Source organism: Penaeus japonicus, unplaced genomic scaffold, assembly GCF_977035675.1.
Source record: "Penaeus japonicus unplaced genomic scaffold, GWHDUDI00000001_assembly GWHDUDI00000033, whole genome shotgun sequence".
NCBI classification, from domain to species: Eukaryota; Metazoa; Arthropoda; class Malacostraca; order Decapoda; family Penaeidae; genus Penaeus; species Penaeus japonicus.
In genome coordinates, this window is record NW_028234435.1 from 6,753,062 (window position 1) to 6,763,871 (window position 10,810).

Below are 10,810 nucleotides of genomic sequence, written 5' to 3' on the forward strand. Positions count from 1 at the left end.
TGTCAAGGTGCTTCGCATTTCTATATTGCCAGCCTTGATTTTTGGAACCGACGAGTGGCGGTTAAGTCTTTTTTTCATCACTCATGATTTGCCTAGTCGCAGATGCTTAAGCTTGAGTCATCTGAGGCATTAGTATTTTATTTGTAGCCGAGAAGTTTTAAGATTCCCGAGCTAAGGAGACTAAACGAAGTGAAGCGACGGAATGGCAGTTCCGGTTGGGATTCGCGCGCCCGAGGACAGATCGCGGCGATTGAGGGCGGTAGACGCGATAGAGTGTCGGAAAATGTGCTAGTGTGATCGGCGGTTGAGAGTCGGGAGCACAGGGTCTCGCCGCCGCACATGTACACACGCACACGCACACGGAAGCACACTGGCCCATTTCCAAGTTCTAAGTGTCGAAATGATCTAGTTATGTATCGAGTTTAGTTACTAGGAATTTCTCAGTTCTTTCGTAATCGGGGTCCACGGCGTTCGAAGAAAAACACAGAAATTCGAAGATAAATACAGATACGAGATGTAAGACGCGGCCCTTGCCAAAGGCACAGCTCTCTCTCTCTCTCTCTCTCTCTCTCTCTCTCTCTCTCTCTCTCTCTCTCTCTCTCTCTCTCTCTCTCTCTCTCTCTCTCTCTCTCTCTCTCTCTCTCTCTCTCTCTCTCTCTCTCTCTCTCTCTCTCTCTCTCTCTCTCTCTCTCTCTCTCTCTTTCAACATGTTGACATAGCTGTAAGGTTTTGTAAAATATATGTGAGCCCAAAGAGGGACTAAGATTGGGGTGAGGATAACCTATGTTACCTCATCCTTTTGAGATGTACGTAATCACTTGTCTCAATAAACTCGTCAAAGTAAAAAAAAGTCTCTCTCTCTCTCTCTCTCTCTCTCTCTCTCTCTCTCTCTCTCTCTCTCTCTCTCTCTCTCTCTCTCTCTCTCTCTCTCTCTCTCTCTCTCTCTCTCTCTCTTTCTCTCTCTCTCCTCTCCTCTCCTCTCCTCTCCTCTCCTCTCCTCTCCTCTCTTTCTCTCTCTCTCTCTCTCTTTCTCTCTTTCTCTCTTTCACTCCCTCCCCCCCTCCCCCCTCATTTTCCCTCGCTCCCTCTCTCTTTCTTGGGCAATTGATCGTGTTTTGATATAGATTTCTCAGTCAACCGGGATCGTGACCGAACATCCGCTCTACTGTTGAGATTTTAGGCAGGTTGAATAGGTCCACTTTTTCAGGCGCAATAGCTCGCTCACTGGAGCCATGTGGCTCACTCCGCCTCTTGTCCCCGCTACACATCCACCTCCTTCGACTCAGTGACCACCAACACAGCCCTCTTGATTTTCTTTGATGTTGGCACCGCCTCTCGGCACCAGCCCTGCATCACCACGCACCCTGCACTGGCGGGTGCGGTTGAGCTCACGTGATTGCAGGTGGTGCCGTCAGGTGTCATTTTCCTTCCCAATGCTCTGCCTTCCTCCGGTAGTAGACCTTCGAATGTTAATTTTTTGCTCTCCTCCCCCCCTGATGCAGCCTTGGCGGCCCTCGCCGGCTCGCAGCTGAGGACCCCCGCAGGATCGGGTCCCGGCTCACAGACTCACGAGATGACGGTGCCCAACGAGCTCATAGGCTGCATCATCGGCAAGGGAGGCACGAAGATCGCCGAGATCAGGTGAGTATCAGCCGCAGCGCCACGGGCCGTGCCGTCGCGGGCCTGAACGACACAGTCGGAGCGAGTGGCTCTTCCTTCTGTTGCCACTTTGCATTGCGTCTACATGTGTTTCATATTTGCATATACTTATCTAGAATAAGAAGGTAAATGTTTATCCTGTATCCCTTTGTACATTAAGATGGCATGCACGTCACATGGATGGTTTTACCTTTGAACAGACAACTAGCAAACACGTTTTTTTTTAAAGGATCGAGCATGTTCTTGCTTGTTTGTCGATGCTTTCGAATGAGACACTGACTGTGGACATAACTTTCAGGCAAATCACAGGCGCCATGATCACCATTAGCAAATATGATGACGGTTCAGAAGACGCAAGCAAGCAAGATCGAACCATCACTATCAAGGGTAACGCTGACCAGGTGGCTCTCGCGCAGTACCTCATCAACACCAGGTAAAAGCCCGGCCCTCAAACCCAGCTCCTCCGCCCCCCCTCTGCGCCACTCCACTCCACCACCCAGACACTTCTCTTGCCTCATGTTACTCGGTCTATGTAACACATCCACAGGACTAGGCTAACTTTCCTACACCAAGTGGAGGGTTGTGCTTTGCCCAGAGAATCTATGTTGTAAACCATTCACTTCTGCATACGAAGGGAAACAGAGGAAAACGATTTCAATTTCGCGTTAGTAAAATCAGAATAAAAGGTCTTGATGTCTTGTCCTTGCATCGCATTGTTGTTGATAATGTGTGGGTGATGGCAAACTTTTCGCGGCACAACCGCCCACTGGTCATGTGTTGACGCGTGTGGGTCTATTTCCACAGTACTGTGAGGTCCCAGCGCCCGTAAGGACTGAAGGTATGTACTGGTTAACATCGTTCTGGTACACAAGAAACGGACAGGGGCCTGCATGCCTCTGTTCCCTCCATGCAAGCCATCCGTAAATCAGCCAAATCAATAAACAAAAGCAAAAAAAGTTGACCAAAACCTCAGTATTCCTTAACCTTATAACGACTGGCTTCAGGTCTTGCCACTATACTTTCTTCATATTATTTTCATTTTTGTTTTTTTATTTTTGAATATGATTACTGAAAACATTATGATTATTTCTTTATTATTAATATCGTTACTATGATTATCGATATTATTTATTATTATTATTTATTATTATTATCAATTATCGACGCCAAAAGTGCAGTTCCATTCTCGCGTGGTAAGTCCCTTGTCCTTTACCTCTGATCCTTCAAAGTCCTTTTAAAAGTCCTCACTCAATCGGGCAACGCAAGCCCCACCTCCACACATCACCTCTCTACAGCCGTGGCAGAAGGGAGTCGAGGCCGGAAGCCGCCTTCCCTGCCCCGCCCACACACTATGCGCCAAGTGCTCAAGCCTCAGTTGCAGTTTTTAAAAATCTTTATGCATCACTGAAAACTTTTTTTTTTTTTTCTTTTGTCAAACATTTCATTGTTGCTTTCAATGCTTTTGGGCATCTTGTGTGGTGGGAATGGGATCCGTGTCTATCCCTTCCATCCACCGGCTAGCCCCCAGCTGCAATTGCCTTTGCAACTGGTATTGGCAGGCCGGTGGACCTCATACCTTGAGGCGGCCCCCGGCCTCGACCCTTTTTGGTAAGTTGTTGTCCCCTATTTTCCCTTCCACCATTACCTCTCCCTCCTCATACCCACCCATAATGTTCTGGGTCTGTCCTGTCTTGCTGGGAATTTGTGGTTGTGTCATCTCTCTCTTTATTTCTCTTTCATTCTCCATCTTTTCTTTTCTCTTCCCTTATCTATCTTCACACACTGTTCTCCTCCCCCTCTCCTCCATCCCTCTCGTTTCCCTGTTCCTCTCGCCCTTCCCCTTGCATGACGCTCCCGTGCGGAGATCCCCCCGAGCGCCTCCTTCCTTCCGGGTGGTGGGACCTTCTTCATCAGGTTGCTGTTTCGTCCTTTTAGTTCTCTCGCTCTTCATTTGATTCCACTTAGAACCCGCATTCGCCAGACACAGACAGCCAAGCCAAGACTCCCCTTGCCTTGCCTGCCTGTGTTGCAACATCACTTTGTTCAATGGCTCTGCATTGCCATGAGAAAGATTAACTGTGATGCTTTGGCGAGTGCGGCCGTTATACCAAGTCCTTAGTAGTTGTTCTTTGCTTGTGCTCAGATCCTGCTTATTTCAGTTCTTCCAGAGTGTCAGCAGATCAGAATTAAGCTAACATTCATCAGTCATACCACTAATGGTCGTCCTGTCCGCTAGGCTTCTGCGATGAAAAAGTCTTTTATTATTTTCCTATTCTGTTCAGTACTCTGGTGTGAACTGTTTCGTTAACCATGAATTCTGCTTCTCACTCTTTCTTTCTTTACAGCTCTTTGCGTAACACTAGTTTTCAACACATTGTATTTTTTGTTTGAATTTTATTAAATATCTGCAATTTTCCAACATAGCTGAATATAGCACAATGATCCAACACAAGAAAATCCTAGTCTATGTATTCAGAATTCTTGAAAGCTTTTTCTCATTCTTTCATACCCAGTCATATCCCGATGTGTCAGCTATCCTTACATGGTCGTCTCACTGCCAGGTTGTGTCCCTTTACATGTCACTCCAGTATGTGCTCTTGTCATTTGGTCATTGTACAGTAGTAGTTTCCACAACCTGTCATGGGACGTCCTTATCCATTATTCCAAAAATCCAAGTGATAATCCAGTAATCCAATGGAGCGTCGTTCCTCCATGAAGCGATAACATGGCTTATCTCATCCCTTTCCTCTGGTCTCGCCGCGCGCGCCCCCGCACCGCCCCCCCACGCCCCCGCCGCTTGCCTTGCCCAGCTCAAGTCTTCTAGCTCTCGCTCTCGTGCCGATGGCGGCGCCGGGCCCTCGCCTGCCCCGCGCCGCGGCGTCGGCGGCGAGCACTGCCCCGGAGCCCAGCGGCTCGGGGGGTGCGAGCGCGTGTAGTCAGCAGCAGTACATGTAGTGGACTTGAGCCTGGGTGGGGGCTGGTGTGAGGGTGCTGGGCGGGTGTGTGGGCGGTGTGGCGGCGTAGTGTGCCAGTGATAACGTTGCGGCCCCTTATCTCCCCCAGCATGGAACTGCACAAGGCGCAGCTTGAAGTAAGTAAGGGCGGGTCGACCGGGTCGGGTGGGCTGAGCCCCAGTGCCATCCCCCTGGCCCAGCTGCTCAAGAACCCGCAAGCCCTGAACGCCTTGTCCTCCCTGACCGGCCTGCAGGGCCTGTCCTCCCTCACCTCCCTGCTCGCCCCAGACTCCTCCCAGGGCCTGGCCGGTATTGCGGCTGCCCACAGGCACAACAAGGCCTACCAACCCAAGCTCCGCGCCCAAGCCTCCGCCCACCAGCCCACTAATGGCACCCCCAAGGAGAACAAGCGCAGCAAGTTCGCACCCTACTAGACCTGATCCTCTCCCAGGGGGCCCCGCTCCTCTCCGGGCGCAGAGCGTCCTCATCCTCCACTCCTGATGAACCCCGTGGCGCCCCAACAAACATGGGGACTCAGTTTTCCCGCGTGTCGGCGCCCCCTCACCCCGGCGGCTCCGAGCCCGCCCTCAGCGCCCGCTGCTAAGGGCGCTGGGGGCGGGCCGCTCTGACGCGCCGCTGGGGTCAGAGAGCGTCACACTTTTCAGATCTGAGTAGGAACAGTTCTCGGCACACGAGGCGCCCACGCCCGCAATGCTTGCCCGCCCTGCTAGCAGGCGGGGGCGCGAGCCATGCGAGGTGGGCGCGGGCGCGTGGTGAGGGCTGTGCGTGTTGGTGTCAGATGGTCACTGTCACTAGGCCAGCAGCTGCTTGTTATACAAGGTGGTCTCCGCTGCTCAGTCCAGCCCAGACCACCTGCCACCTCTCAACTAAACATATCAGTTAGGACAATTGATTCTTTGTTTCCTGTTGTTTTTTATAACGGCATCAAGCAGAAGAAGCTGAAAGCATATTTGCATTGTCACAAGTTTCCTAGAGTTCTCTGTAAACGTCATGCATGGTTACTGTGTTTGTTAGTCATGGTTCATCTGGTGACAGTCTCAGATTCACACGTTCTACCAATTAATATAAAAATATATATATATAAGAAAAGACTAAAAATTGTCAAGTCCCCAAAAAATATTACCCAAAAAATATAGTAAAAGAGTATTGAAGCGAGAGATGTACATACTAAGCTTTTAAGAATTAGTTGATGATTTAGGGCACAGACGGTGAGCGGCCCTGAGTGCCTCGCCCCAAAGCGGCTTGGGGATATGGAGGAAAGCTGGGCACTGTGACCAGATTCACCGCCTCTCTCTTCTCTGTCTCTCTCTCTTTCTCTCTCACTCTTTCTCTCACTCTCTCTCTCTTTCTCTGTCTATCTCATAATTTAGCATCGCAAAAGGCTGAGCACGTGTGCCGTAGTTGCTCGGTTTAGTCACTTTAGGATATGGCATTAATTACTACTACATACTTAATGTGTTTTAAGTAATTCATTGAAAAGTACATGTGGGTACAAAACTCAGCTGTTTTCCTTTTTCATCATAATGTATGGAATGTACAGTTTTGCAATAAGTTAATTGTCTCTTTAGAAGTACTGGTGTTCAATCGTAAGCTCAATATGTGAATGTTTCTTCCACTAGATATTAAACAAGTGTAAAGTTTGAGGAAGATAAAGCCTTTCATTACAATCCTATCCTGACCCGTGGTGATTCCTACCTTCCTACCACCACTACCGCCTCCACCTGGCGCCGCCCGACACCTCAACACCACCCTGCCTGCCTTGAAAAAAAAAATAATGAGCTCCCTTCTACAACATATACCTTGTCGACCCCTCATAACTGGCATGTAGCTCTCACCTGGTGTGGTCGACGAGCGGCACCTTGTAGAAGGGAGCGGCAGTAACCTAGGACAGATGTAACACTAAGGGGACATGTGCGTGGCCACTGAGCCAACCAGCCTTCTGGTGAACATCGCGCCCGAGCACCTGCGCTCTCACCCCCGCCAGGTAAGTCCTCACCGCGGGGAACCCCCTACCTACCTTGTCACATACCTTCCCTCACGGCCAAACTAAACAAACCCAAACAACCACTGTTCCTCTACCAGTCCCAACCAACAGCCTCAACACCACCCGGGAGCGAGCCACGCCACCCGTGGCGCTCTGGGTCACTTAGGCACGTGGGGAAGAAATTGCAAACTGAGTCATGCTAAGAGTACCGTTGCTATTGACTGGCCATATCCATACTGATCGAAGACTATTCACAACTAAAAGATACAAGCTTCTAAGAGTTTAATCACTAAAATTCTAACATTTCTTTTATTCTTATAATTGTTATTAACCTCTGAAAGTTTGAAAGTCACAGTGAAGAGATTAATTAAAAAGGTGTTTCTGGTGACAATTCAGAATTCAGAGCCAAACATCCTTCAGTGCTTCAAGAGATGATGAAGAGACTAGAATACTGGAAGGGAGATGCTAGGGATTACAAATAGGCTGAAGCAGGGAAGAAGGGCGGGAACGGGTGTATTATGTCGCCTCCAGGGTGCTAACTTTTTATTTTCCCCCCTTTTGCCTTGTCACTAAAGTGAGGTTTCTTTAAATACTTATCAGAATTTTAAAAAAAGGAGATTAAAGCCGCACAGTGCGCTCGGTTGCCATGTTCAGTGTCGATTAGGAGACTAGCGCTCTAAGGTCCTGCCAGCGGTGTGGTGTGTGACGTGGGTGTGTGTTCCAGGATAGCGATGGAGACAGCAGGACTGGGCATGGCGGGCGTGGGGTATCACTACGTGGCACCCAACCACATCGTGCGTGCCCCTATCCACTGATGCGACCACCCACTAGCGTCGCAGCCGCTCTCTACCGCCGGGGCCCCCCCAGGACCCCCCCTCAGGAGCGGCCCATAGTGCAGCTGGCCACCATCAGCCCAGCCTCCCATGCAGCACCCGGTGTCTGGCCAGGTCTTCAGCAGCACCACCAGCTACCCGCGCCCCTCACCACCACTGCGCCACCACCTACCTCTACCACTCGTGCCAACACCTCTAATGTTGTCTTTATGAACATGTAATTTTCCACATTCTAGATACCAGTCATATAGAAGATATAATAATGATAGTAATACTAATAAAATGTTTGGTGGTACAAGTCTAGTTGGTGGTTAGCGGGTGTTGGTCCCTCAGGTGTTGGTCACGAGGTAGCAGGATTCGCGTGGGCGTGGGTGGTGGTGGCAGCGTGGCCCACTGGAGACAAGCGGTGGAGGGGCGGGTCGGCCACGGTGGCGTGACTGGGAGGCGCCCTCAGCGAACACACGTTACGACAGTTACCACTTTATACTCTCGGTGTACGTGGGGTTCGGCCGGCAGCCGAGAGGAGTAGATGCAGGTAGCACGGAGCGCTGTGGACCGAGCCCCACTCAGTTGTGTAGGTCAGTGTACAACATTTTCAGTTAATCCCTTCAGGGCGGCCGCTACTCCCCACCTTGCCTGACCCCCTGCGCCAACCTTGTTTGCTCAAGCATCGACACCATCGGATTGCTCCACCTGGAACCAGAAATGTGACTGTGATAACTGAAGTATTGTATACATGCGTACCATTTTATACTGTTTGACTGGATCACTTGATATAGAGGCTAACACGTGGAAAAGGCTTGATATTTTAGTCGATTAACTGAAAATGATATTTTTATGAATACTCCACCTTCAGTACATGACGGATCAATCATAGGGTTGAGCTTATCTCTAGGTTTAGACTACTGTAATGACAAAGAAATAGTTATCTACTGCTATGTATACATAGAGGTGTTGTTCTGTAGATACTCTGAATTTTATAATCTTATCTACAAGTTCTTGGATGCATCAGATAGTAAATGTCGGTAAATATTTAATATTTCTATCTCGAAGCTTTAGATGTTTCCTAGAATTGAAAGTATTTTCTTATGCTTCCTTCTGATCTTCATGAAATGAAGCTACCATTGGCTTCCACAGGGTTTTGTAAAAGACATATTATCATACGTCTGTAGGGCTTTGTAAGCGTTAATATTTTAGTCCCATGTACTGTCTAGTTGTGAGAGGCATGTATGGCCTCAAGTCTAGTCGAATGTGTGCCAAGCATTTATTTATTGTTTTCATATGGCATGTCATTGATTTTTAATCATACTGTAGTATATGGTGATAAAACACGTTTTAAATTATTATTAAGGTATTGCCACAATGTTTAGTCTTAGATAACGTAAAGTTTCTACGAGTCCCTGACCCCCTCATTACCAGAAGTCGACCAACTGTTAGTGTGTACCGCCACTCGACCGCGCTGCACACACCTCTTGTCTGCCTCAGACCCCAGGACCCCCGCCACGACCCCTGCCGTGAGCAGTGGACCTTCCCCAGCAGCCGCGCGACCCCCTCCCCCTCTCCCTTCCCCCGAAAGCCCCTTCCGTCGCCTCTCACCTGACGCGCGCACGCACCGTCTGCCGCCGCCGCCTCACACCTGTCACAAACCACTCAGTTACGTAGCTAGTCAAGTGTCAAATGCGCTTTTATCTCTCGTGTTTGATATCATTATATTTGTGAATGTGAATGACAAATGGCATTGTTTCGTATTTATTGATAGTTTATTAATATTATTACGATAATTATGAAAGATATAATTTTATATATATATGTGATCACAAGCATTAGTTGTAAGAGGTTTCGCGGGCAGCGGTGCCGGCAGTCGCGTGTGAGGCCGAAGGCGGGCGCGGGGCCGTGGCTCCGCGGACACCCGTGGCGGGGTGAGCCAGCCCCTCCCCCGTAGTCTCACTAGCTGCACCAGGACCCTCTAGACACCTCTAGGACCCTCTAGAGACACGCCGGTGCCGGAGCGCTGGCGTGAGTGCAGCGTACAGCCGCTGAACCAGCCATTCCACGTGAGACTGGCGAGAGGTGCCGCCGGGCCTTCCCGGCGGCGTTCGCTCTCATCTCTCTACCTTTGTAATTATTATAAACAAATTAGAAGAGTCAAGGAGCTGTGAACTTTAACATTGCTCACTTACGTAATCTAAATTAGGATCTGTAACTTTACTGAGCGTGACGCAGTAGAAAAAAAATATATGAAACAATTTGTTGTTAAGAGGAGAAAGAGCAATTTATGGAAATGACAAAACTATATGATTATTTATAAAGAGAAATTTCTTATTAAAATCCTAAGGTTTTGGAGTCGCAAATCCCGTGTGGGCGGTGGGTGTGGCCTCCGCCCGCAGGTGAGCGCTGAGGCGAGAACGCTGCTGTACAATCCTGCAGCCCAAGTGAGGCGGCCCAGGGGTGGGGCGACCCCTCCCCCGGGCTCCTCGCACGGGGCTTCCCACAGCAAGGGCAGCGCCTCGAGCCAGCAAGGAGCCCGCACCCACCGCCCATACCAGCGCCCTCGGGCGAGTAAGGGCGCGCGGCCCCCGTGAGCCCACGGCGGGCAGTACCAAGAACATATACTCGCTGTTCACTATAGCAACTGTTTGATACAGAGTAGCCACGCGTTGCATATGCTTTTTTATGATTTTTGCTAGGGCTGTGGACAGTGATATAGCAATATCTGACTAATTTGTATATGCATATAAATCTGTGTAATGAGTCTTTCTGTTGCGCACGTGTCTTACTGTTAATTTGTTATACAAATGGTTAGGTCATAAAGTAGCCGTCGTGCCCAGCGGGGCGGTGCGGGCGCCCCCTCGCCGCCCCCACCGCGGTTGCCGACGCGTACAGATGCAGTAATAGGCCTTGGCTTAATAGCGATAGCGCTCACCTTGATTAAAGCAACACCTGGCATTGTCCCTCACTCACTTCACGTATGTGTTTGTTGCTTTCTACATATGATTTGCTAAGACAAAAATCTCAGGGCATATAACCAAATCTGTATTTTCTTTTAGTTTCGGTTACTCCATTTATTAGGCCCATTTGTGGAATAGCGGGACACCTTGGTGGTGCCGGGGCGCCGGGCGGTAGCGCGGCTCGCGGGCCGCCGCCCAGCCGCCCACCGCCCGCGCCCAGGTACTCGCTCGACCACTGCGTGCGCACCTCCGCTCACCACGGACAATCCTTCATCTGAGTCATAGTTGCTACACCTTCAAGAAATAAAGAAAGGAATATATATATATATATATATATATATATATATATATATATATATATATATATATATAATGTATGTGTATGTATATGTATGTTTGTATATATTTATA

The 10,810-nt window shown here is 49.4% G+C and overlaps 1 protein-coding gene across 8 annotated transcripts in view; it reads left to right on the forward strand.

Annotated features, from left to right (window-relative positions):
* mub (poly(rC)-binding protein mub) overlaps window positions 1–10,123 on the forward strand; it is a 56,610-nt gene extending 46,487 nt beyond the window's left edge. For 3 of the 8 annotated variants that reach the window (XM_043022002.2, XM_086556801.1, XM_043022001.2), the window contains exons 8-10: window positions 1,503–1,641; window positions 1,958–2,092; window positions 4,723–6,287. In XM_043022002.2, the coding sequence (XP_042877936.1) occupies window positions 1,503–1,641; window positions 1,958–2,092; window positions 4,723–5,047 (599 nt within the window). In that variant the 3' untranslated portion in view covers window positions 5,048–6,287. Of the gene's footprint in view, window positions 1–1,494; window positions 1,642–1,957; window positions 2,093–2,463; window positions 2,627–4,722; window positions 6,288–7,342 lie in introns of those variants that run through there. The other 5 variants (XM_086556796.1, XM_086556802.1, XM_086556799.1 and 2 more) reach the window with 4 other exon arrangements.
* Window positions 10,124–10,810: the final 687 nt, after the last annotated feature.